Source organism: Geotrypetes seraphini, chromosome 7, assembly GCF_902459505.1.
Source record: "Geotrypetes seraphini chromosome 7, aGeoSer1.1, whole genome shotgun sequence".
NCBI classification, from domain to species: Eukaryota; Metazoa; Chordata; class Amphibia; order Gymnophiona; family Dermophiidae; genus Geotrypetes; species Geotrypetes seraphini.
Genome location: NC_047090.1, coordinates 120,280,852 through 120,307,494, shown reverse-complemented (window position 1 = coordinate 120,307,494; position 26,643 = coordinate 120,280,852). Strand labels below are relative to the sequence as shown.

Genomic DNA, 26,643 nt, shown 5'->3' with positions numbered 1-26,643 from the left:
TTTGTCTGGCATACCTTCCTCCTTCCCTCCAAGCCATTCTCTCCCCCTCTGCTCCCTTTCCTCATTTAACTACTTCATTGGGCAGCAGCAGCATTCACAATTCATTGCTGTTGCTGGCTTCAGGTCTTTCTCTCTGGCCGGTCCTGTCTTCATGAAAACAGGAAGTAGGCAGGACCGGCCAGAGAGGAAGGCCTGAAGCCAGCAACAGCAGCGAATTGTAAACGCTGCTGCTGCCTGAAGCACCCGAGGCAGACGCTTCTCTCCCCTCCCAGCCCAACCCCCGCTGACTCTGCAACCCTCCTAGCAAGACTTTAATATCAAACCTCCCTCCAGCGTTGGCAGTCGCTGCACGTTAAACAGGCTTTCTTCTGCCGTTGAGGATCTCTGTTGCGTCATTGATGACGTAATCAGTGACGCAGCAAAGGGACTCAACTGCAGGAGAAAGCCCGAAGCAGCCTGTTTAACGTGCAGCGAGTGTGAATGCTGGAGGGATGTTTGTACCGGTGCAGAAGCGATATGTCTTTCCCCCTCCAGTACCTGTGCAGCACTTTGCTGTGGCGCATCCTCCCATGGGGGGGGGGGGGGTTTGCACAGTGGGAGCGGGTGAGAGCGGCGATCTCCAGTTGGGGGGGGAGGGGGGTGAGAGCGGCGATCTCCAGTTGGGGGGGGGTTTGCACAGTGGGAGCGGGTGTGAGTGGTGATCTCCAGTTGGGGGGGGGGGGTTTGCACATTGGGAGTGGGTGTGAGCGGTGATCTCCGGGAGGGGGGGAGAGTGGCGATCTCCAGTTGGGGGGGGGGGTTGCACAGCGGCTTAGAACTTAAAAAATAACTTCGGCCACAACATTACCTTGGGGTCTGCTGAACTTAAAAATTAATTCTTTGTGAACATTAGTTTGGGTTCCGCGAGTGTGTAGAATCCTGGTGTCCGATCGGGTCCTGTTTGGTCTGCCACTGCCTGGAGGAATTGAAGAGCGTGTAGGGCGGAAGTGGGAGGCGGGGCCTCAGCACCGGCCGGGCGGCTCGCGCTGCCGGCCCCGAGGAGCTCGAGGCCGGTGCCGGACATGGGGCCCCCAGGAGCTCGAGGCCGGTGGCGGGCATGGCTGGCGTGGCATGGTGGAGGAGGAACAGAGTGCGGTGACGTAAAACCCGCGCATGCGCAATCGTGTTTCCGCGACGGGATCAGGGAACACGATTTTTTTAGTGCGCATGCGCGTCCTACCATTTTATTATATTAGATACTACTCAATCAAACTTCTGAGCGGTGTACAATAAAAATACAGCTTTTGTCATATAAAATAGGGGTAAGCATTTAACTAATAAAATCTACATAATAAGTTCAAACAATGACAAAGAGAAACAAATGGGAAAAGAGGAGGAACTACAATATTTTAAAAAGAGAACAATTAAGGAAAAAACGAGAGGGAGAGGAAGGAAAATGCCTTCTGCAGTCAGCATGTGTTTAGCCCTTTCATGAATTCCCCACATTAATTCTCCCTTCTGTTTGTTATTGGAGGCGTGTAGCAGCTCTCGAAGGGAAGCAGAATCAGCTGGGAAGTTCGCAACAGGGTTCAGTAAGAGCCCCAACGGTGTCGGGTCCTAGGTATGAGAATTTGGCGAAAGAGGATAGAGCTATTGCGGAGAGACTGGAGAAGCTACGACAGGATACTAAACCCAGTGAGTATTGGAGAAACCTGTTCCAACAAGCATTGTGGGGTTTAAGCACGGGTGGCTGGGGCCTGCAGAAAGCGGCAGACTGGATGGACTGTGCAGGTCTTTATCTGCTGTCATGTACTGTGTTACTGTGTGAAGCAGATTTTACATGGGGAATCTGGTTATTACAAACCTATGCTCATGTATATGCTTCTAAAAGCTAGCTGCACAGCAATATTGCATCTCCTTTAACGTGATTTGCACGTAGGCATTTCTGGAGACCTTGTTTGTGAAGAGCTGGGACAGTGACTGTACGTGCGTATTGTATAAAAAGTAGGTGGTTCTATAAGGAGTCACCTAAATTTAGGAGCAAGGACACAAGTAAGTGCTAGTATTCAGTCATTTATACGCTCAAGTGGACACTCTTATGTGTATGAATGACTGTATTTTGGTTAAACGTTATTCGGGGAGGACACGTCAGTAATCGAAGGCATGTGCTTTACAGGTGGGTGTTAAATGAAGTTTGGTCAGATTGTTAAAGAACACACACGTCCCACAAACCTTTTTACTCGGCGGCACAGTAAACTCCCGGCTGCGACTAGAGGGCACCCGGAATTGTGTGGACATCGATGTGATGATGTCAAGCGCATGCGTGATGTCATCACATTGACGTCTGCACATGTGCAAAGGACCTCCACCCCCCACCCCCTCCTGTAGGCAGTCAGTCGGCACCAGCGCCACTCCTCCTTGCCAGTGTCTTGCACACAGTTTGCGATACACTGCTTTAATGGTTTATACAATAGTGTCTTATATATCGTAGTTCTCTACAAGGAATCAATGTGATTTACATTAAGAGTTAGACCAAGTAATGTGTTTAAACCTGGTCTTGTGGTTGTTAGAGGGAAGAGGAGAAGGGTAGGAGAATGTCTATAGAGAGAAGAGATATGTTTTAAGTTTATCTTCTAGGCGCAACAGCCACAGAGCACATGTAAATATTTGCGCCTAGAAGATAAACTTAAAACATATCTCTTCTCTCTATAGACATCTGTTAAAAATTAAGACATTACAGGACACATATAAACTCAGACTTGTCCCTGGAAGGCAAGATTACCAGACAGAAACTGACCTATTTTGGACATGTGATGAGGGCAAATTCACTAGAAAAGGAGGTGCTATTCAAAATGGTCAGTGGTAAAAGGAAGCAGGGGAGACCAAAGGCCCGTTGGCTGGACACCATCAAGAATGACATGGGAAGGAACATCAAGCAATTGAAAGAAGCTGTGGAAAACAGGGAAGCATGGCGAGGACTAGCCTACAGAGTATGCAAGGCTTGGACACGACTGGCATGTTTGAATGCATCAGGTACAGTCGCAATAGAGAGTGATAGGTTGAGGATATGGTAGATAGCGGGGATGATAGTAGGAGAGATGGTGATCAGTAGATGGGAGGGGATGTGATCAAGGAAACAGATGGTGAGTTTGGAGGAGGAGAGAAAATGTGCAGTTTCTTCATCCATGATAACCCTCATTAGACCATGCTTGCTCCTCGGTTCCTGGCCCACAATGTTCTATAATTCTCAAGAGTACATTAGGGTACCTGGTGGAACTTACTCTGCCAGCCACTGAAGGATGAAGAGACTGTTGTCTGTCCAACCTGTGCTGTGGTCACATATTCATATAGCCAATGAAGAGATGAATTTGCCATGTGATTGGGGAGGAAGAAGAACAGTCTTCATTCAAGGGTGGAAGAAAATGTGCAGAGAGAAGGACAGTAGAAGTACAAACCTACACCCCCACTCCTCTTCCCTGCTAAACAGCAACTTCTTTACCCGGAACCTTTCTGTTTACAAAATCATTCTTACACAGACCTCATTGTCACATAGGTGAAAATAAGAAGGAGTACAGGGTCACAAGATGCATCAGTAAGATTTGTGGTAGATACTTGTTCAAAATGAAAATAAGGGAAATCAAGTCGAACAGATGAGGTTCTGTTGGTGACAATTTGAAATTACTCAGACTGGCCACTGAGATACAAGATGCAGAGCTCAGTAAACTATTGGTCAGATGTGAAGCCTATTTCTGCTATTTTGGATTAGGTTTTTTTTTTCCCCAATTAATATCCTGGGCAAAGACTTAAAGTAAACCATATCAAGCCCTCTTTACAGGGATGATGTGGTATATAAAATGAAGGATTAGATTAGATGAGAATGTGGAGATTGGAACGGAGACATTCAATTCTGATGGTATGTTTAAGCATAGGATCTTCCTATGCAGAGCCTTTTCTAAAATACTTGCAGGTGTGCACATGTATTTGTCAGTATGTGCAGTTGGAGTGAGCATTTTGAAAATATATACATGGAAAAAAATTAACACAAATCCAGCAGTTTCCATGGGGAGGAAATGACTTCAAAACTCCAAGTTTAGGTGGCACTGTTTCCACATGTAGCTGTCCCATTTTATAAACCTACAAGTGTAATTGCTGCCATTTAAGTAGTGAGGCCTCAATATTAACTTGGTTTCATTTGGGAGGTGGAAATAAACTACATGGGATTAATGTGAATAACTGTTTTGATCCCTCATATAAAGCCCTGACAAAACAAGCACCACTTTAAAATTTATGCATGCCTTTTGAGTTGATGTCAAATCTGAAATGGATATTTTTCCCCATATACGTGTATTCCATTTATAAAATGGAGAATATGAGGGGCATAATCGAAAGGGGCGTCTAAGTCCATTTACGTCCATCTCGCAAGTCGTCCAAAGTAAAAAACCAGCTTTAAGACACATTTTCGAAAGATACGTCCAACTTTTTTTTCGTTTCGAAAATCGTCTAATTATACGTCCTGCCACTAAATCGTCTATCTTTATACCACATTTTCATCCAACTTTCCGTCCAAGTCCAAAATGCCTAGAACAAGCGTGGGAGGGGTCTGCAAGGTGATGGACTGTACACCTGGATATGCCACCTAAGTAGTGTGGTACCTTACAGGGCACTGCTGTGAACTTCACAAAAAGGGTGCCATGTCTTCTCCTCCTTACAGCTCCCTTCTAGGTTACGGTGAGCCCCCCAAACCACTCCAGAATCCCCTAGACCCACTTATCTACCACCCCAATAGCCGTTATGGCTGCAGGAGCCACATATATGCCAGTTCAAAAGGGTTTTGGGGGTGTATAAGGGAGTGCACATGTTTAAGTGTCAATGCAGTGATTACAGTGGCTTATGGGCATGGGTCCTCCTCTCTATGAGTCTCTAACCCATCCCCAAGAAGACTTAAGCTGCCTCTGGGCTGGATGACTAGGCTTTCCTATGCCAGGTGGCCAGGTGATGATGGTCTGAAGGCTGAATTTTAAAGTTATGATTAAAATTTTTATGGGGGTGGGGGGGTTGGTGATCACTGGGGTAGTGTGTGGGGGGTCTGTTTTATGTGTTTGCAGTGCTTATCTGGTGTCTTTAGGTGGGTTTTTGTGACTTAGTCCATGTTTTACATGGTCTAAGTCACAATGTCCAAGTTCCGTCTAGGCTCTGTTATACATGCTGTACGACTAAGTCTCTGTTATACATGCTGTACGACTAAGTCTAAGCCGGCCCACGCCCCGCCCAATTCCCGCCCTCGACACACCTCTTGAAATGCCCCATTTAGCTTTGGTCGTTCAGCGGCACTATGAAGGCCTAGGTCGTTTAGAAATACGTCCAAAACCCATTTTTATTATTGGCACTTGGACGTTTTTGAGAATTGAGATTTAGGCCGGTTTTTGGATGTTTTTCTCTTTTGATTATGAGCCCCTATATGTATAAATTTTAGTCCTGCCCAAACTGTGCCCCTTTGATGATGTAGATCTCCATGTGTAAACTGTGGCTTTGTGAAACTAGTATGTGATATACCCAGGTGAATATAGCTATTTAATTTAATGCAGAGTTTATATACTGCTAAATCAGTGCCCAATACGTCGATCGCGATCGACCGGTAGATCGGGAAGGCAACATGAGTCGATCGCGGAGCCCATCCCAGGCTCTCTGATAGACTCGTGTTGCCGTTCTGATCTACCGGGCTGATCAGCCTTCCTCTCCCCGGCGTCAAAAACGCCGTCGCCGGGCATTCACTTTAGTCTGGTTTCGGTGGGGGGGTGGGGGGGTACGGTGGTGGTGTCAGCAGCCTGAAAAAGAAATCATCCTGGCCAGGGTCGGTGTCATGCTCCGGAGCTTCTACCTCTTCCAGCAGCCTTCCTATCTGGCCCTCTCCCTTCTACTTGCATCCGGCCACACCCCCTGCTCCGCGGCTCTCTTCGGCAACTCATCAGCAGCAGTGATCGACACAAGCTTCTGACGTCGGGGCCTACCCTCTGCGAGTCCCGCTTGTTTAACATCCTTTTTCCACAAAGGCGGGACTCGCAGAGGGAACAGAGGGTCACAGGGCAGGATGTATGGCTGGATGCAGGTGGAAGGGAGAGGGCCAAATGCAGGACTCATGGGTGAGGGAGGAGAAGAAATAGAGAGGGGAGGGAAACAAAAAGAAGTATTTCATACTGGGCTGGGCCGGAGTGGAGGGAGGGTGGAAATATTCTGGCTACAAGGTGCAGTAACAAAGGAAAAGGGGGGAAAGCTGAAAATGGAGATAGTGACACAAAGAAGAGAAAGGGTAAGCAGGATCTACTGAATAAGGATAGAGATACAGAGGGGACATGAAGAGGAGGTGAAATAGAGACATAGAAGTAATGCTGAAAAGAGTGGGGGGCGGATAAAGACATTGAAAGGGCAAATGGTGAACATGGGATAAAGACAAGGACAGAGACAAATGAAGATTCTGAAAAAGTGTTGAAATAGGTGAGATGGACACAAAGAAGGGTGATGCTGGAAAATAGGTGGAATGGTAATTCTGACAGACACAGAAGGGAAATGCTGGATCAAGGAGAGATGGGGCTCAGGCTGGATGGAATGGGGAGAAATGCCTGGTTGGCCCGGAACTTCCTCTCCTACATCAGAATTGATGTCAGGGAGCGGAATGCTGGTCAGTGCGACTCTTCTGCAGGGAAAGCTTGGGGAGATGGTGGCTTGGGGACTTGTTCCCCAATGGTGGCGGCAGCAAACCGAGTGACTTGGGGGAGGACAGGGAGAAAGAAAGAAAAGGGGCAGGCAGGGAGACAGAAAGAAGGGGGAACAGGGAGACAGAAAGAAGAGGGAACAGGGAGACAGAAAGAAGAGGGAACAGGGAGATAGAAAGAAGGGGGAACAGGGAGACAGAAAGAAAGGGAGGCAGGGAGACAGAAAGGAAAAGTTGGGGGAGAGAATGAGGTCTGGAGGAGAGGAAACATACAGGAGGCTGAAAGAAGGGAAGAAAGATTGGATGCACAGTCAGAAGAAGAAAGTGCAACCAGAGACTCATGAATCACCAAACAACAAAGGTAGGAAAAATGATTTTATTTTCAATTTAGTGATCAAAATGTGTCCGTTTTGAGAATTTATATCTGCTGTCTATATTTTGCACTATGACTCCCTTTTACTAAACCACAATAGCGTTTTTTAGTGCAGGGAGCCTATGAGCATCGAGAGCAGTGCGGGGCATTCAGCGTAACTGCATGTGCTAAAAACTGCTATCGCGGTTTAGTAAAAAGGGAGGGGGTATATTTGTCTATTTTTGTATGGTTGTTACTGAGGTGACATTGCATAGAGTCATCTGCCATGACCTCTTTGAAAAAACCCCGGAATATGAATGATAATTAACATTTTCTCTGCCTTTCAGTGTGCTTTGTGTTGGTTTTTTTTTAAATTTAATTGTTGGTAGATCATTTTGACTTGGTCATTTTAAAAGTAGCTTGCAAGCCCAAAAAGTGTGGGCACCCCTGTGCTAAATCATCACATTGGCTTTGAAGCAGTTTACAAGAAAACAAATAAAAATTAGGCTTATAATATAATGGCCAAAAATCTAATCAGGTACTTTAAGTAATTTCCCTCTCTGTCCCAGTGGGCTCACAAATTAACTGTACACTTCTCCCTCCGTATTTGCGGTTTCAGCATTCACAGTTTCAATTATTTGCGGTTTTTAGCTTGCTGGCTCCTCCCCCCAAATTACATCAGCTTGTATAGAGAAATCGTTGATTCCAAGCATTTACAGAGAAAATCGCTGATTCCCTGCATTTTCTTCACCGTGCTTTGCCTCTCTTTCAGAAACAGGCCAGGTCTTCCACCATGTCATTCGCGGTTTCACCATATTCACAATGGTTTTTAATAGAAAACTGTGAATAACATATGAAAAAAGTTATTTACGGTTTTTCTGTATTCACGAGTCTGTTAATCTCCTATCACAACGAATACGGAGGGAGAAGTGTAGTACCTATGAAGGAATGAATGAACAATTATTATCATACATAACAGACATAGATAAAGGGAGGAAGAGGGAATAATAATACAATAATTCAATAAAAATGTAACACGAGAGAAAAACTCCAAGAAGCAAAGTTACTGAACAGATATGTATTTAACAAATAGGTAAGTTTTAAATATCATTCTAAAGGTGAGGTAATTAAGTTCTGTTCTTAAGGGTGCTGGAAGGTCATTCCAGGTTCTGGCAGCAGCAAACGTGAAGAGGGCGTTGAATATTCATTTGTATTTCACTCCCTTAGATGAGGGGACAATCAGTTGTAGGGTGTTGTTAATCCTTGATGAGGTGAAGTGAGAGATGGAGAACATGTTGACCGTTTACACATGGATATATTTCTAAAATAAATCTGACTTGGGCTGTGTTGTAGAATCGGTGCCATCTTTGTCAGAGATGGAATCCAGGCTGGCAGCATTGAAGAATAACCCTCTAAAACCTGTGCCCTCCACTCAAGAAATGGAAGACAGGTTGGCAGTACTACAAGGGAGGACTCCTCCTTCTAAGAATCCCACACCGGTAAGAGTTATCTCCTCCCTTGTTCCTAATAGATTGGGAATGGATTTGTGTATGTTTCCTGCATGTTTCCCAATGAAGGAAGCCATAAACTCCTTGCATATACACATACTCATTGCCACAAAACCAAAAACTTGAAGGAACTAAACTAAACTAAACCTTAAGTTTATATACTGCATCCTCTCGGCACAGTTTACAAGAACTTAAAATATAAGTAGAGAAAGGAAAAGGTTTACATGAGTTTATATATAGAATGGAAGAGTAAGGGGGAAAATAGAATTACATGTTAGCCAAGTTTTCAGTTGCTTGTGGAATAGTTGGAGAGAGCCCAGGTTCTGCAACAGGATAGTAAGGTCGTTCCAGAGACCTGTGATTTTGAAGAGATTTTCCTAGTTTACCTGCATAGAGAATACCACGTAGAGAGGGGAAGGATAGTTTATATCTTTGGGTGGGTCTGGTGGAGTCAGGACTCGAGGAGTTAAAGGATAGTGGGATTAGGAGAGGAAGGATGCCGTGAATGATCTTAAAAGCCAGGCAGGAGCATTTGAAATGGATTCTGGAAATCACTGGGAGCCAGTGAAGATTGGACAGGAGTGGGGAGACATGGTCAGATTTGCGTTTTGCAAAGATCAACTTGGCTGTAGTATTCTGTCTGGAGTCTTTGAAGACTTTTTTTTGTTAGGCATAAGTAAATGGCATTGCAGTAGTCAAGTTTGGAGAGGATGATGGATTGGACGAGGACGGCGAAATGTTTTTGGCGAAAGTAGGATCTTACTTTCCTCAGCATATGGAGGCTGAAAAAGCATGATTTTGCAAGTAGTTGAGGTGGTCGTTGAGGGAGAGAGAAGAATCAATAGTGATGCCAAGGACCTTGCTTGAGAACTCAAGGTGCAGAGCATCACCTGTGGGTAGTGCGAAGATGGTGGGCAGGTGTTCTAACTTTGGGCCGAGCCAGAGTAATTTTAGTTTCATCTGTACCGAGAGGGACCAGGAGTGGAGTCTCATTATGCAAGATGTAATGTTCTCGTGGAGGTTGGTGAGGTTCTGGTCTGTTTCAAGGAGAACAAGGATGTCACCAGCGTATGTGTAGATTGTTTCAAGGGGGGAAAGTTGGAGGAGCTTCAGGGAGGACATGTAGATGTTAAAGAGAATAGGGGATGGGGTGATCCCTGAGGGACACTGCAAGATGGTGTCCAAGGTAAGGACATGGTGCCATTTGTGTTGACAGTGTAGGAGCGAGAGCGAAGGAAGTTTGAGAACCACTTTAGGATGGTGGAGTCAATTCCTACCTTGGAAAGTTGATAAAATAGTATGTCCTGGTGGACGATATCGAAAGCTGCAGAGAGATCGAATTGTACAAGAACAGCAAATTTGTTACGAGAATGTAGTTGTTGAACCTTTGAAATTAGGGAAACTAGGAGGGACTCAGTGCTGAAGCTGGGTCTGAAGCCGTGTTGGTAGGGGTGGAGAATGGATAATTTTTCTAGGTAAGAAGAGAGCTGGGTAGGAATGTTATTTTGCAGAAACAAAATGGAAATTGTTACGATATATACCGATCATCAGCTTTAATTTGTATTTGTAAAACTGCAGACCTTGCTCATCAAAAGCAAAGAGGCAGTGTGGTTCTCTAACACAGTTGAGGAAAATATGTTGGATCATACAGAGCTGTGTCTGGTGAATTCCAGTTTCTTCTTGGGAAGTCTGTCTTGAATTCTGCCTGTATTAGATTTGAGGAACACCATAAGTCATTTCATCTCTTTGCCTACCATTATGTTTTCTGTTGTTCCTGTCTATCCATTCTCTCACACCTTGCTTTCTTTTCCCTCTTTCTGTCCTTAGGTGCACCAGCCTCCTGACAACAGAACACAGGCTCAGAAAGTTGATGATTTGTTAACTCAGCTGACAGAAGAAGTTGCTATTGATGAAAACTACATCCCAAGAGCTCCATCTGAAGGTTGCTGTCATTTTCACCTGCTGCTTTCCAGTATTTTAACTTACTGGAGCTGGAATTTGGGTCTGAGTAGCTTTTGCCATGCTCGAGTTCTAAATATGTATATTTTGAGTGAGTGATCAGATGTAAAAATATCATTTAAATAGCTCGGTCACAGATCATGCACAAGTAAGCATTTTTCAGTGGAAAGGAAGTTCTAGAAAAGGAGTCAAGTTATAAAGCACGGAGCAGGTAAATATTTCTTTATGGAATGGAGAAATGCATCAGCCTCTCATTGAAGGTTTTGAAGGCACATTGCAAGCAAACTCAAAGCATGAGATAAGCGCAAAGGATCCTTTGGCAGGGAAGTGAGATTGAAATGTGGTTTAACTGTCAGCAGTAGGTGCTGGGTTTAGAGATTGTAAAGAAAAAGAGGTCCTCGAGTTCTCCTTGTCCAGTCTATGGTCTGGACTGACTTACAGGTGGTCCATGGGTTACAGACATTCAACTTATGTCGGACTCATAGTTATGAATGTGGGTCCAGAGGGTTGGCCTCCTTTTTTTCCCTTCCAGCCACACTTGTTTCTTCTCAAAGTTGCGGGCAGTGGTTCCTACATACTGCTTTTGGCTGACCCGGAAGTTTCAGAGGGAACATAACAAAGTATTTGTATACTGTTTTACCATTCAGTTCTATGCAGTTCACAATTCGAAGAGACTGAACAAATTTAGGGAATTACAATGCTTAATCTTTCAAATATTTATCGAATAAATAAGTTTTCAATAATTTTCTAAAATGATGATAAAATGAAGCATTAACTGAAGGAAAGACAAAAATTCTGAGGGCCCATTGAGAGCATCTAGAGTTGGCAGATGTAAAATGATCCACTATGTAATCTGCTCTGAGACCTTGTAACGCCTTGTAACAAAATAATCTGAATTTGAATGTTACTCTAGCCTCAACTGGAAGCTAGTGCAACCTTTTATAGTAAAATGCAACATGGGCTGATTTCTTCAGATTAAAAATTAATCTTACAGCAGTATTTTGAATCATTCGCAATCTATTAAGATTTTTTGAAGACCTGTATGATAGATGATGTTACAATAATCCAAAGTACTGAGAATCAAAGATTGCACTAGTAATCTAAAGGAAGAAGTATTAAAGTATGCTCTAACAGTACATAATTTCCACAATGTGTGGAAACTTTTCGAACCAGATAGTCGGTGTGAGCTTTCATTGATAAGTCTTGATCTAAGATGATCCCTAGAGTCTTGATTGTGGGGTTGAGTGAGTATAAAATTCCATCTAGTTCTAAACTCTGTTCTACCTTCTTTTTACCAGGTGTGGCGAGGAAATTTTTGTTTTGTCGGTATTAAACTTCAGTTTGTACTCTTCCATCCATTGTTCTATTGTAGAAATTACTGTTGATATTAACTGTTTTGCTTGTAATAAGAAAGATGGATTATGAATCACAACAGTTATATCATCTGTGTAACTATAGAATTTGGTGTCCAGTTTAGACAGTCTAGTGCCTAAGGAGATCAAATAAATGTTGAAAAGCAGAGGGGAGAGAGGAAAACCCTGGGGAACACTGCAGGAGTTACTCCATTCTCCAGAAGAGTATTATTGAAACACACCTGGTACATACAAGATGTCAAGAAAATCTAAAGACTTTGCCAGAAATACCCATCGCATCCAGACAACTAAGCAGTCTTTTGTGGTCCATCAAATCAAATTGAATTGCTTTATCAATGCCCTTATGGCCTTACTAAATAACTTGTGCAAATGATCCAAAAGAGAGGCAAGCACTGTCTTGGTGCTGTATCATGGGTGAAATCCTGACTGGGTCATATGTAGAAGGGAATGTTGCTCCAAGTAATCTAAAAGTTGGCGATAAACCAAGATTTCTGGGTCAGCTGAATGCAGTGTGTAGGAACCGCTGCCCACAACTTTAAGAAGGGAGGAGGGGGCTAGAAGGGAGGAGGAGGCCTATTTGTACATCTTAGAGCTGGCATGGCGGCAGCCTTAACAAAGGTAAACACCAACGGGAGGGAGGCAAGAACTTGGGACACAGAATGGAGGGAGCGAGAGGGGCTGTTGAACCATAGGAGAGAGGTGGCACATTAGGATATAGAAGGAAGGGAGGGAACACAAACCTGGGACAAAGGAGGGACAGAGGGGAGCATGAACTTGGAATACAGAATGAAGAATATAAGAATAGCCTTACTGAGTCAGACCAATGATCCATCTAGCCCAGTATCCCATCTTCATGGAGATCAATCCAAGTCACAAGTACCTGGCAAAATCCTAAATAGTATCAGCATTCCATGCTAGCGAAACAGTGAAAGCAGTGGCTTTCCCCATGTCTGTCTCAACAGCGGACTATGCACTTTTCCAAACCTTTTTAAAAACTAGCTACATTAACCGCACCGTGTTCCAGAGCTTAACTATTCTCTGAGTGAAAAAATATTTCCTCCTATTAGTTTTAAAAGTATTACTCTGTAACTTCATGGGTGTCCCCTAGTCTTTGTAAATTTTGATGCAGTAAAAAATCGATCCACTTGTACCCGTTCTACACCATACAGGATTTTGTAGTCTTCAGTCATATCTCCCCTCAGCCATCTCTCTTCCAAACTGAAGAACCCTAATCTCTTTAGTCTTTCCACATAAGAGAGGAGTTCCATCCCCTTTATCATCTTGGTTGCTCTTTGAACCTTTTCTAGTGCTGCTATATCTTTTTTGAGAAAAGGAGGCCAGAACTGAACTCAAAGTAAGGTCGCACCATTGAGCGAAACAGAGGCATTATAGCATTCACAGTCTTGTTTACCATCCCTTTTCTAATAATTCCTAGCATCTTGTTTGCTTTTTTGGTGGCCCCACTGCACATTGGATGGAAGGTTTCAGCGTATTTTCAATGATGATGCCCAAATCTTTTTCTTGAGTGCTGTCCCCAAGATGGACCCTAGTATCTGGTAACTATGATTTGGATTATTCCCAATGTGCATCACTTTACATTTATCCACATTAAATTTCATCTGCCATTTGGAAGCCCAGTCTTCCAGTTTCCTAAGGTCTTCCTGCAGTTTTTCATTTGCAAATTTAATCACCTCACTCGTAGTTCCAGTTCCAGATCATTTGTAAATAAGTTAAAATAGCACCGGTCCCAGTACAGATCCCTGTGGCACAAAACTATTTACCCTCCTCCATTGAGAAAAATGGCCATTTAACCCTACCCTCTGTTTTCTGTCCAATAATTATAATCAATTCTTAATCCACAATTGAAGATTGCCTCCAATCCTATAATTCTTTAATTTTCTCAGGAGCCTTTCATGAGGAACTTAGTTGAATGCTTTCTGGAAATCTAAGATACACTTCATCAACCGGCTCACCTTTATCCACATATTTGTTCATACCTTCAAAGAAGTCAAGCAAATTGGTGAGGCAAGACCTCCCTTGGCTGAACCAATGCTGACTCTGTCTCATTAAATCATATTTGTATACATGTTCCGCAGTTTTGTTTTGTTTTTTTATAATTGTTTCCATAGTTTTGCCAGGCACTGAGGTCAGGCTTACTGGTCAGCAGTAATTCCCCATTTCCACTATTTTGCCCAGTACTGAGGTCAGGCTTACCGGTCTGTAATTTCCCAAGGGGGGGGAGCATGAACTAGGGACATAGGATAGAGGGATTGAGGGAAAAAGATGCTGAGGTGGGGGAGGGAATAGAAAGGGAGACTTGTTGGGCATGGGTGTCTGGGTAAGAGGGAGAGATGGAACACATAAGGAAAGGGAGAAAGAGGACAATTGTAGGGCATGAGGAAGAAGAGAGAATTATTGGACATCATGGTGGGAGAGGAGTGAGGTAGAGATGCATGGGGATCAGAGAGAGGGAGATGTAGGATGCAAAAGGGAGGAATGTTGGACATAGTTGTGCAGGGAGAGATGCGGCATGGTGCTGGAGAGGGGCCTAAATGAGGTGAAGAAGGTGAGAAGAATACTAGGATCAGACTTTGGGAGGGAAAAAGAAAGTTTTCCAAAACTGTGTGCTAGTCCAGAGAGATTTGTACGCTCCCTCCCCCTGCAAATCTGACATCCCTACCCACTGTTCATTCAAACTAACTAGGCCAAATATACACATACTAGTGTTTTAGCTCGTTACATTAACGGGTGCTAGAGTAGATGTCTGGTTTATTTTTAAAATTTGTCTCTCTCCTTGGACGCTGTGGCCCTGATTCTCCAAAAGTGCGTCCCGATTTTAGGCAGCTGTAGGCGTCCTACAGCTGTCTAATCAGCCAATCGGGATGCACGTTTTAAAAAAAAAAAAATGCTCCCCAGGCAGGCCGCCTATATTGAAGGCGAGGCCCGCAAGACACCTAGGCCCTGATTCTGTATAGGACGCCCGGGAGAGGCATCCTATTCAGAATCGGCCTACACTAAAACCCTGATTCTGTAACCGGCGTCCATGTTACAGACGCTGGTTAGAGAATCGCGTTAGATTAGACAAGGCCCGCTACACTTATCGCGGCAAGGGATCTCTCTGCCGCTATAAGTATAGCGGGCCGCGGCCTGTCCGACACTACTGACCACCCCCCCCCCCCCAACATTACCGATCTCCCTCCCACCCCGACACTACCGATCGCTGGCAGAAGGGTGTCCAATCCCTCCTGCCCGAAGACGCACCCCCCCCTCCCCGGCGCTAACAACCTCCAAACTAACCTGTTCTTCAGGCCAGACGGTTCTTGCCCGTCCAGCTGGTAGGCCCGCCTCGTTGAAATGAGGCGGGTTCGCCCCTTCTTGGCCCATCCCGCCGAAGCCTAAGGCTTGATTGGCCCAGGCTCTAGAAGCCTGGACCAATCAGGCCTTAGGCATAGCGGGTCCGCCCATCCCCACTTAATCTAAGGCCTGATTGGCCAATCAGACCTTAGACTTAGTGGGGATGGGCGGACCCGCTATGCCTAAGGCCTGATTGGTCCAGGCTTCTAGAGCCTGGGCCAATCAGGCCTTAGGCTTCGGCGGGATGGGCCGGGAAGGGGCGAGCCCGCCTCATTTCGACGAGGTGGACCTACCAGCTGGACGGGCAAGAACCATCTGGCCTGAAGAACAGATTAGTTTGGAGGTTTGGGGGTTGTTAGCGATCCATATTGTCGGGGGGGGGACATCTTCTGGCAGGAGGGTTTGGGCACCCTCCTGCCAGCGATGGGTAGTGTCGGGGTGGGAGGGAGATCGGTAATGTCGGGGGGGGGGGCGGTTGGTAGTGTCGGGGGGGGGGGGGCGGTCAGTAGTGTCGGGGGGGGCATCCGATCGGACAGGCCGCGGCCCGCTATACTTATAGTGGCAGAGAGATCCCTTGCCGCGATAAGTATAGCGGCTGCGTCTACTTACAATGTAGAACAGCATTTTGCTGGCCTACATTTTAAGGTTTCTTCCTCTACTAGGGAGACGCGTAGGGCCACCTAGGTTCGCCTAAGGCCCTTAGGCGAGCTTAGGCGTCTTGCGGGTCTCCCTAGGCTCCCGGAGGCGCCTTCAGGCCTGCCTGGGGAGCATTTTTTTAAAAAAACGTGCATCCCGATTGGCTGATTAGACAGCTGTAGGACGCCTACAGCTGCCTAAAATCGGGACGCACTTTTGGAGAATCAGGGCCTGTCTGTCTGTCATTCTTTCTGTCTGTGTCTCTCCCTGGCCCCCTGTCTCTCTATCTTTATTTCTAACTCTATCCTCTTCAATCAATCCTGCATGTGCCCTTTTTTCTTTCTCCTCTCCACTTCCTTCCAAAGTCTGCTCCCCCTGTCCCCCACACTTCCATTCAGTGTCTGTCTCCCTCTCTCTACCCCTTCCATCTACTGTTCACCCTTTGTCTTGCCCCTTCCATTCACTGCTCTCTCTTCTCTTTCCATCCAGTGTCCGCCCTCTCTCTCTCTCTGTTCCATATAGCATCTCCTCCTTCCTTTCCCCCTTCCTTTTCCTTTGGTCTGGCATACCTTCCTCCTTCCCTCCATGCCCTGCTATGTCTTCTTCCCTCCAAGCCATTCTCTCCCCCTCTGTTCCCTTTCCTCCTTGAACTTCATTGGGCAGCAGCAGCATTCACAATTCATTGCTTTTGCTGGCTTCAGGTCTTTCTCTCTGATGGGTCCTTAGGCAGGACCCACCAGAGAGGAAGGCCTGAAGCCGGCAACAGCAGCGAATTGTAAACGCTGCTGCTACCTGAAGCACCCGAGGCAGATGCTTCTCTACCCTCCCAGCCTAACCCCCGGTGACTCTCTTATGTCTCCCTCCCATGCGACATGATCTTAACAAATCTCCCTCCAGCGTTGGCAGCCGCAGCACGCTAAACAGGCTGCTTCGCAGCTTTCTCCTGCAGTTGAGTCCCTCTGTCGCGTCCCTGATGACGTCACCAGCAGGAGACTCACCGGCAGGAGAAAGCCACGAAGCAGCCTGTTTAGCGTGCTGCGGCTGCCAACACTGGAGGGAGGTTTGTGTCGGTATGTGGCTGTGAGTTCGGGCGATTTCGGGCCTCCTACGACCCCCGTCTTTGTAGAGCAGGGAATCCAGCGCTGGCGGCGAGTCCTGCCGACGAGTGTAGGTAGGTGTAAGACTGGGGACTCACGCATGCGCACTCCTGTGGTCACAGACCTACGGATCATGGAAGTACGCAGGTAGGAGTGCGCATGCGTGGCTAGGGTTTTATTATATAGGATTCTCATATGTTCTGAGTTACATATAAATCTGACGTAAGAACAGTTTTAAAAACAGAACTTGTTCTTAACCCAGGGTCTGCCAGTACTGTCATGATTTCATAGCACTTGTGTCTGTTCAGCACAAATGCATAAGAATAGCCCAGTATCCTGTTCTCACGGTGGCCAATCCAGGTCACTAGTACCAGGCCAAAACCCCAAGAGTACCAATATTCTATGCTACCAATCCAGGGCAAGCAGTGGCTTGCTCTATGTCTTTCTCAATAACAGACATTGGACTTTTCCTCCATGAAATTGTCCAAACCCTTCTTAAAACCAGCTACGTTATCCGCTCTTACCACATGCGTTCCAGAGCTTAACTATTCTCTGAGTGAAAAAAAATTTCCTCCAATTGGTTTTAAAAGTATTTCCCTGTAACTTTGAGTATCCCCTAGTCTTTGTAATTTTTGACGGAGTGAAAAATCGATCCACTTGTACCCTTTCTACTCCACTCAGGATTTTGTAGACTTCAATCATATCTCCCCTCAGCCATCTTATTTTCCAAGCTGAAGAGCCCTAACCTATTTAGCCTTTACTCATATGAGAGGAGTTCCATCCCCTATATAATTTTGGTCAGTCTTCTTTGAACCTTTTTTAGTACCGTTATATCTTTCTTGAGATAAGGAGACCAGAATTGAACGCAATAATCCAGGTGAGAGTGGTAGATGTCCGGAATGCCCTCCTGAGGGAAGTGGTGGAGAGGAAAACAGTGATGGAATTCAATAAAGCGTGGGATAAACATAGAGGATCTCCAGTTAGAAAATGAAGAATGTAAATTAAAGAACTAAGGCCGGTAATGGACAGACTTGCATGGTCTGTGTCCCATATGTAGTGATTTGGTGTAGGATGGGCTGGGGAGGGCATCAATGGGAACTCTACTAACTTGGAACATGAGGATGTTATTGGCCAGACTTTATGGTAGATATCCTGCAAACAGGATGGTTGGATAGGCTGGAGTGAGCTTGGGTAACAACTTCAGCATTTGGAACCTAGGACAATACCAGGTGGACTTTGCAGTCTGTGACTCAGAAATATAAAAAATGAGACAAGTTAATTTAATCATGTATTTTTAATGGGTATAACTAATGGGCAGACTGGATGGACAGTTCAGGTCTTTATCTGCTGTCATTTACTGTGTTACTTTGTTAATGAGTAATTCATCTACTGCAATATATTGATGAGAAAAGTTTAATGATAGGCAAATTCCAGGCCTGGAGTCCCCAGTGTAGTTTAAGCAGGCTTTATTTTACACTTGTTTCTAGTTGTGAGTCCTCACAGTCTTAATGATCTCAATCGGGGCAGTGAAGAGAGTGAATGGAAGAGTTATGCTATGGACCTGGACCCGAAACAACTAGAGGAGGAGAAGAACAGACTGCTGGTGGAAGCTGCCAGTGAATTGAGGGAGGAGAACACCAGGAAGGAGAAGATCCTGGAAGTGGCTAAGAGGCTGGCAGTACTCCAAGGCAAAGACCCCAACACAGGTAACGATCGATGAGGATGACTCTTTTTGCTTTACTTTAGACTGGAGAATGACACGGGGACCGTTTACCATGGTAAACCGCGGGTCACTGCAGTAAATCCGAAGGAATGGAGGAGGTATTTAGTTTACCGCAGGAATGGGGACAAGACCTTTCACCGCCCCGCGGGAATGGGGACAAGACCTTTTACTGCCCCGTGGGAGCGGTGAAAAGTCTTACTCCTGTGTTAAAAAAAATTGCACCTGTGTCAGACTTGGCATTTTCTTCCCAGCTCCTGTTGCACCTATTTTACCTTCAGGAGCCAGCCATTACACGATGAAGACAGAAGGAACTTAAACCCAAAGCCTGAGACCAATGTGATTTGAAGAATAAAATTACCAGACAACAAAAAGAAAAAAAATAAATTTATTTTATACTTTGTGATTAGAATATTTCAGATTTGAAATATGTATCCTGCTAGAGCTGGTATTAGACTGAGGACCACAAAGTCCAGGCTGTGCTTCTTTAGCTTCCAGCTAGCTTAGGGCTCTCTCTTTCTGACCAGGGGGCAGTTGCCCTAGTTGCACTCCCCTAACATTATTCTTGCCATGTGTGACTAAAGTATTATGCTAGCTTGATTTTTCTATGTAGCTTTTTGTAGTAATTTGATTTGTTCAGTTTTCACAATAGTGAAGGGGATATTTGTGAAAGGGAGGGGAGAAGGGTTTTGTTGAACCTTGCTCTGTTTTATTTGTGTTTATAAAATGACAATTGTCAGAGGAGAAGCTTCCGCCCACACACATGCGACTGCAGGGCAGCACAGGCAGGCTTCGCCGGCATCAGTTTCTTTTCTAAAGCGCCACAAAGGTAAGAAAGAGGGAGGGAGATAGATGTGGCCAGAGGGAGGGAGGGAGGGAGGGAGGGAAGGGGCCGCGCACACGATCGGTGACCACGCACCTTCCCTTCCTTAAGTTTCTTTACACCGTGATGGTAAGGGGGAGGGAGGGAGATTCTCGGGCCGCTGAAGGGCAGTGAGGTGGCAAGGGAAGGGTAGATGCTGCGGGGACGGGGCAGTGAAGGGGACGGTGATCCGGTGACGGGGACAAATTTTTTCCCTGTGTCATTCTCTACTTTAGACCCACCATTAGGAAAATTTACTTGTTCCTACTTTTTCCCAAACTGTGTGAGCTGTCTGGGTGAACACTGGTAGGGACTTAATTTTCTTAATTTTTTTAAATTTACATATTAAAATTTCTCAGAAAGTTTTAAAATTCTTTAAAATAAATTTTAGGAGGTTTATATCCAGTCTCTTGTACCTAAAGCTAGGAGCTTAGTGCTTAATTCATTTTAAACTTGGGATTTTTAGTAAAAGAAAAAAAAGAAGGGGAGGGATCCTCATGGAGTGAGGAGAGTGGTTGAGGGATGAATGGTATATGAGTGTGGTGGTTTTTTTTGGGGGGGGGGTGGTAAGTGAATAGAGTTAAGCCCACTGTAGGTAGATGTAATATTAAAATATAAGAACCCAGCTCTCTCAGAGACTTGTTAATTCTATAGTGGGGAGGGGGGGGTCGTTTTTATAGATGGAAGAGGGGGGAAAGGGCTTGGTAGGGTGGAATTAGGAGGAATAACGAGAAATGGGGACAGTCAGAAGTTTAGTTCACTATGTGCTCTTGATTTTTTCCTCTCTTACTGTAAGGGGTTTGGGAGATGGGGGACTCAATTTGGTTTTACATTGGAATAACAGACACAAGGTAAAAAGTTTTGGTTGGTCTAAGCAGGTACATTTTATTAAATTCCTATTGTGACAGGGTAAAGTTCCTGTCACAGGCCAGCAGAGGAGTCTGACAACAGAAAGAAGGAGTTAATTTGCATAACATCCTCCAAAGGCACTTAGGAGCTGTCAACTCACTCTGAGTGAAGTAAGGTGTTGAAAAGGCTAGTTTCCAAGCTAAGAACTGAGAAAAGCAAGAGCTCCTTCTGGAGCCGGGCAACCCTTGAAGAAAGGAACACTGGCTTTGGCCTAACCCTTGGTAAGCCTGATAGACTGGCCTAGTGGGGGAATGTGAGTAACCAGAGGTGTGAGTGACTGGGAGAGTCCTCACAGAGAGCGGCTGAGGGACTGGAAGGATCTTCAGGAAGAGCCCTCGGAGAGTTCAACTGACTAGCTGGATAGGACCTGTAAGAAGGAGTAGCCAGAGGACCCGATAGAGGTTGGAGTCCAGGAGGGCTCAGGCTTGACGACTGATGAAGAGTGTCCAGGACCTGTGGGAACCCAAGAGGCCGGGGACCAGCGATGGCCCCACAAGCAGCCCAAAGAATCCAAGGTTGAGGGTGTCTGGCGAGTGACCAGCGGAGACTGGTAAATGGTACCAAGAGCTGGCAGAAGATTCCCTAGGAAGCAGCCTGATAGACCCAGAGACCATTGGTCAAAGGTGACTGGCAAGTGACCAGCAGAGGGACCAGCAGGGCCAATGGTGACCAGTGGAGAGACTGGTAAATGGTACCAGAAGCTGCCCAAGACCTGGAGGGCCAATGAGGATCGGAGTGGAACGGAGTCCAGGGAGGACTCGGTGATGACCAGGAGGAGCCTGGAAGGACCTGGTCATGCATTTTAGAAATGTTTTAACTGAATGTATGAATGAAATGTATTGTTCTTGTTTCAACAGAGCCCAGTGGAATATCGGAAGTGCTGGGGACAGGTGTGTAATGGGTAATGACCACTCTGTCCAATCACACAATCATACCTATATAAAAACTCAAAAGTTTTTCTAAGGTTGGGTGGAGGAGAAAGAGGGAGTTGTAGTGGGAATGGGGTGAGATAAGTTAAGAAATATTCTTTGGTGACTTGCTAATTGCTGCAGGAGGATGTCTCATTGTAGGTTCGTATGTCGTATGTTGTTGATGTTTTACTATGTTTGACTTTGTAGTTCATCTGCCATCAATGAAAAATATTTAAACTAAAATACATTTTAGGAAAATTTTAATTTTTGACACATTTTTGAAGTTAAAATATTTGCATTGTAGTCCAAGGTGAATTCAGACAGGGAGCTGGCTAAGCTGTAAGTGTAAATGTTAAGACACAGAGGAGGTATAGAGCACAGTTCTTCAACCACCAGTCCGTGGACCGGTGCCAGTCCGCAGAAAATTCCTGCCGGTTCGCGCAGGGCCGGCGAGATCGATGCCGTTAAATTTCCTGCCCCGGTGGTGTTCGTGGAAATCTTCTGTTCCTCCCAGCCTCGGTCGATCAAGACAGGCTGCCGACGTCGGGCATTCCGTCTGTGAGTCTCGCCTATGCGGAAACAGGAAGTTGAAACAAAATAGGCGGGACTCAGAGAGGGAATGCCCGACGTCGGCAGCCTGTCTTGATCACTGCCCCTGCTGAGTTGTCGAAGAGGGCCACGGGGAAGGTGCAAGTAGAAGGGAGATGGTCAGCGTGCGCAGGGGGGTCAGCGTGTGGATTGGGGCCATCAGCAACATCTGTGCTGAGAGTCTGCCCACGTGCAGGATGCGGCGGGTAGGGGCCTCCGGCTCGTCTTGGGCAGAAGGGCCTGTGGTGCAAAGCTGTTTTTGCCGGCTTGGGGGGTCGTGAATGTGCAGGGCACAGCAGGAGTAAGATCATGGGGAGCCTTCAACAGTGGCTGTCTCCTCTCCTAGCAGCTCTGTACTTACCAGAGCAGTGATTCACTTCGGCAACTTCCCCTTTCCTCAGAGGCGGCAACGGACCCAAGGCTACGTAAGGAAATCACTGCTGCAGGCAAGTACTGAGAGCTGCTAGAAGGAGAGGAAGCCACTGTTGGAGGCTGGGAAGCTGCTGAATAAAGGGAGAGCTGCAACTGCACCTGGAGGGAGGTAGAAGGCGAGATGCTGCTGGGAGGGGAAGAGGGAAAGGGATGGGAAGAGAGCTACTGTTGGATAAGGGGGAGGAGGGAAGGGAGAAGGAAAAAAGAAAGGAAACAGCTGGCATGGAGATTAGAGGAGGGAAAGGGGAGAGACAGGAATGAGAAAGTAGAGAGAGATTGATGCTGGAAAGCGGGTCAGCAGAGAAATGAGAGAGGGATAAAGATGCTAGATCTGGTGTAGGAGAGATAAAAATAAAGAAAGCAGTGAAGCTGGAATGAATGATGTAAAAAGGAAAGAGGAGGCACAGGCTGGATGGAAAAGGGAGAGGGGCATAGAAAGAAGTCAGATACATATGGAGGGGGAGAGGGCAGACAGTGGATGGAACGGGCAGACGCTGGAAGGAAAAGAGTGAAAAGAAGATGAAAGCAGAGACCACAAAAGGTAGAAAAAAATCATTTTATTTCTATTTTGTCATTACAATATATCAGATTTGAAATATATATCCTGCTAGAGACATAACTGGGGACTGCAAAGCCTAACACTATTCCTGTCATGTGTGACTGCAGTATTCTGTTAGCATATTTCTGTGTAGCATTCTGTAATAATTTGGCTTGTTCAGTTTTCTTGATAGTAGAGGGGATATATGTGAAGGGGAGGGGAGACAGGGGTTTTGTTGGTCTTTGCTCTGAATATTTATATTTATAAAATGACAACTGTACAGAATATTGTTTCTTTTTATACTTTAATAAAATACGTTCAATATAAAATCATAATTGAGGCTTGTGCAGATGGGATCAGATGGTTTGTGGGGACCGAGCTTGCGGAGACGGGGCAGAAATGTGTTTTTTTATTTCGGTCTTAGTAATTCTTTTATTTCTGCCGGTTCATGGGTTTAAAAAGGTTGAAAAACACTGGTATAGAGAAAGGGAGTTAACAGCCAAGCCAACAGAATGTAACCATTAAAGTAGCATACCACAAAATGCTAGACACCTCTAGCACTGCTGAAAACTAACATTTCCAGCACTTACCCAGTGGAACTTTATCTCCTGGTCCCAAGTACATAAATAGTCAGAGGGGCCCCACTTTAATATAAGGGTTCATGACAAGTGCAGTGTCACCTTAAATCTCCTGATATATGTGTTCTCTAAATTGACCTAAGGGGTGAAATATTCTACAGCAGGAGATTCACTGTTTCTGCTGTGTTCATGCATTCTGAGAGCCACTGAATTGTGCCTCAAATGCAAATCCCTCTTGTTTAGCTATGGCTGTTTTTTTAGCTATACCAAATGGCCATGCCTCTTTCCTGCACTGGTTATCAGACCAATATCTGCATAGATACTGTGGCAATTTCAGTATTCACTGTCTCATTGAAAGCAGCTAGAAAATGACTTTTCCCTGATATGTGGTGGGGACCATCTTCCAGGATGTCCCATAAAAGAAAACAAAAAAAATGCATTTTCTTCTGCTATAGGAAATAGTGAGAGCAGGCAGGAGACCTCTCACACTTAGGCATGAATGTATTTGGAGGGGAGGCCTTGGGTGTGAGAGAAGAGGAGCTCCAGTAAAAGCCATGTATCTAGCTGGGCGACTAACCCTTTGGGAGCAGGACTGAAGGCAGAGAATGTTTTAACAGACTCTTCGGAATATGTTTTTCTGTATTTCAGAATTGTATGAATACTGACTAAATATCCCTAAAAAGAACAGTTCTAGTTGGAAAGTTGGTCACAGTACTACGGTTCCCATCCCCTGAGCACCCCAATCTGTCTGGTTTTTTTTTTCTTTTTTTTAAATTAGTAACTCTGAAGGAATATACACTTCCTGACAGTGATGAGGAAATGGATGAAGAAGCCATTCAAAGAGTCCTGCAGCAGGTCAGTGGTGTCCCGTTTCTTATCATTACCATTGCACAACACATTGTCCTATATAAACTGAGATTGTATTAAGGCATCCATGGAGGTGAAAATTCTGGTCTATAAAGTTTGCTGATAAAGTGGGGGGTAATTTTATAAAGCATTCTTTGCATGTAAAGCATGTTTTTTAGACGCAGACAATATTTTTATAAAATTGAACAGCCAGATAATAGCAACATGTTCTGCATGTAAATAATCCTGGGGCTGAGTTGCGTGTTCCTGCTTATTTTGTAAAGTGCTTGTGTCCATACACAGAAATGTACAGCTTCTGAACATATATACATTTTTATTTTAGCTGCCTCTTTTTCTCAGACACACCTCTGTTGCCTTTATAAAACAGGCGATTTTATTTTCTAACCTTGATATAGGCATCCTTTTATAAGTAACCTGCTTCATAACTATGAGTGGGTGATGAAAAGTTCTCAGCCCAACCAAGAAGGGAATGACGTAGAGCCTTGAAGCTTACAAGTTATTCCACATATTCACCCCTAAGTTCAACACACTTGGTACATCGTGTCTGAAGTTTCTGTAATCCTTCCAAAAAAATACTCCGATGTCTGGTCACTTAAATACTGCTCTGCTGCTGCAGTCACCTCCGAATCACTTTTCAAACTCTTTAAGGTTTGGAAATAGAAAATGGAGGAAGATCTGGTGAGTAAGGTGGATAGTCTATGCACTGAAACTCCAACTGTGTCAAAACATCCATCCTTTTGCCAGCCTTGTGAGCAGGTGCATTGTCTTGAAAAAAAGAGAACTCATTTCTACAGCTTTCCTCTCCTTTTTTCTTTCAATGCCTCCTTTAATTGGCCTAGCAAGTTACAGTAGTATTTTGCATTAATTGTTTGGCCTTTGGAATATAGTTAGTCATTACAACACCTTCTTGATCCCAAAACACTGTGGCCATGACCTTTGCTGCTGACTTTCCTTGGCCTTGGAGAACCTGAGTGTCACTATTGCATGGACTGTTGTTTTGTCTCAGGATCATAGTGGTGTAACTATGTTTCATCAACAGTAACTAATCATTCCAAAAAGTTGGCACCAGCTCACTGAAAAGGTTACAAAATCAACTTGGAATTGTCCACTCAATGCCGTTTCTTGTCAACATTCAAACATTTGGGCACCCACTTGGCTGACAGCTTTTGCATATCCAGCTGCTCATGAATTATACACCCAACACGTTCTCTGGATGTCTCGGCAATTGTTCTAGCTGATATTCTCTGATCAGGCCATGGACATGGTCAACATTTCAGGATTTGACACCATTTGAGGCCTTGTGGACTTTGCTGCATCTTTGGTTTTGAAATCTATACACTGAAAGTTTGCCTTAGTCGAACAGAATTCACAGAAAAGCCTAACAAAGTAATCAGTTTACTTGAGATAATAATACAATACAGGACTGATTCACATGGTGAAATAAAGTCAAAGTAGGCTTTTCAAACAAAAGATATCATGTGTGCAAACAACAAGATAGTCTGAAATATTTACTGAGCATCCTTATGTAAACCTCTGTTCCTGGAGTGTCCAAGCTTTTTCAGTACAGGCTGCAAGATCAGAAATCCATATGTATGCAGGCTGCATGAATATTTTAGCCTGTGAAAATGTGATTTTGTGTCCATCAAATAGCTTTATAATGTTTCTAAATAATGTGTTAGCTACTTAACTAATTGTTTTATTATTATTATTTTGTTAAATATTTCTAATGGCCACATCCCAAGGTCAGATAAGCTACATTTAGCCCATGGGTCCACATGTTGGATATCTCTGATCTAAGTTGTTGGTGAGGGCAACCTCTACTTTTTGATGTCAGGTCAAAAGCGCGCCAGGACAAAGGCGCACGCAGACAATTGAGGACAGCACAGAGGCGCACCCCGCAGAAAATTACAGTTTTTACGGCTCCGATGGGGGGTGTGTGGGGAAACCCCCCACTTTACTTAATAGAGATCGTGCCGCGTTGTGAGGGCGTTGTGGGGTGTGTGTGGGGGGGGGTTGTAACCCCCCACATTTTACTGAAAACTTCACTTTTTCCCTGTTTATAGGGGAAAAAGTTAAATTTACAGTAAAATGTGGAGGGTTACAACCCCCCAAACCCCCCACAACGCCGGTGTGATCTCTATTAAGTAAACTGGGTGGGCTCCCCAACAAAACCCCCCGTCGGAGCCCCTAAAAACTGTAATTTTCTTTGGCGCGCACCTCCATCTTGCGCTCAGTTGTCGGCGCGCGCCTTTGTCTTTCGCGGGGTTGTCT

At 45.0% G+C, this 26,643-nt stretch overlaps 1 protein-coding gene across 1 annotated transcript in view; it reads left to right on the top strand.

The window, feature by feature from the left end:
- Positions 1-24,432, top strand: part of ZFYVE19 (zinc finger FYVE-type containing 19) — a 41,146-nt gene extending 16,714 nt beyond the window's left edge. The window contains exons 4-8 of the mRNA XM_033953250.1: positions 1,514-1,674; positions 8,394-8,539; positions 10,376-10,598; positions 18,455-18,673; positions 24,284-24,432. Coding sequence (XP_033809141.1) covers positions 1,514-1,674; positions 8,394-8,539; positions 10,376-10,598; positions 18,455-18,673; positions 24,284-24,432 — 898 coding nt within the window. The remainder of the gene's footprint in view (positions 1-1,513; positions 1,675-8,393; positions 8,540-10,375; positions 10,599-18,454; positions 18,674-24,283) is intronic.
- The last annotated feature ends 2,211 nt before the right edge of the window (positions 24,433-26,643 follow it).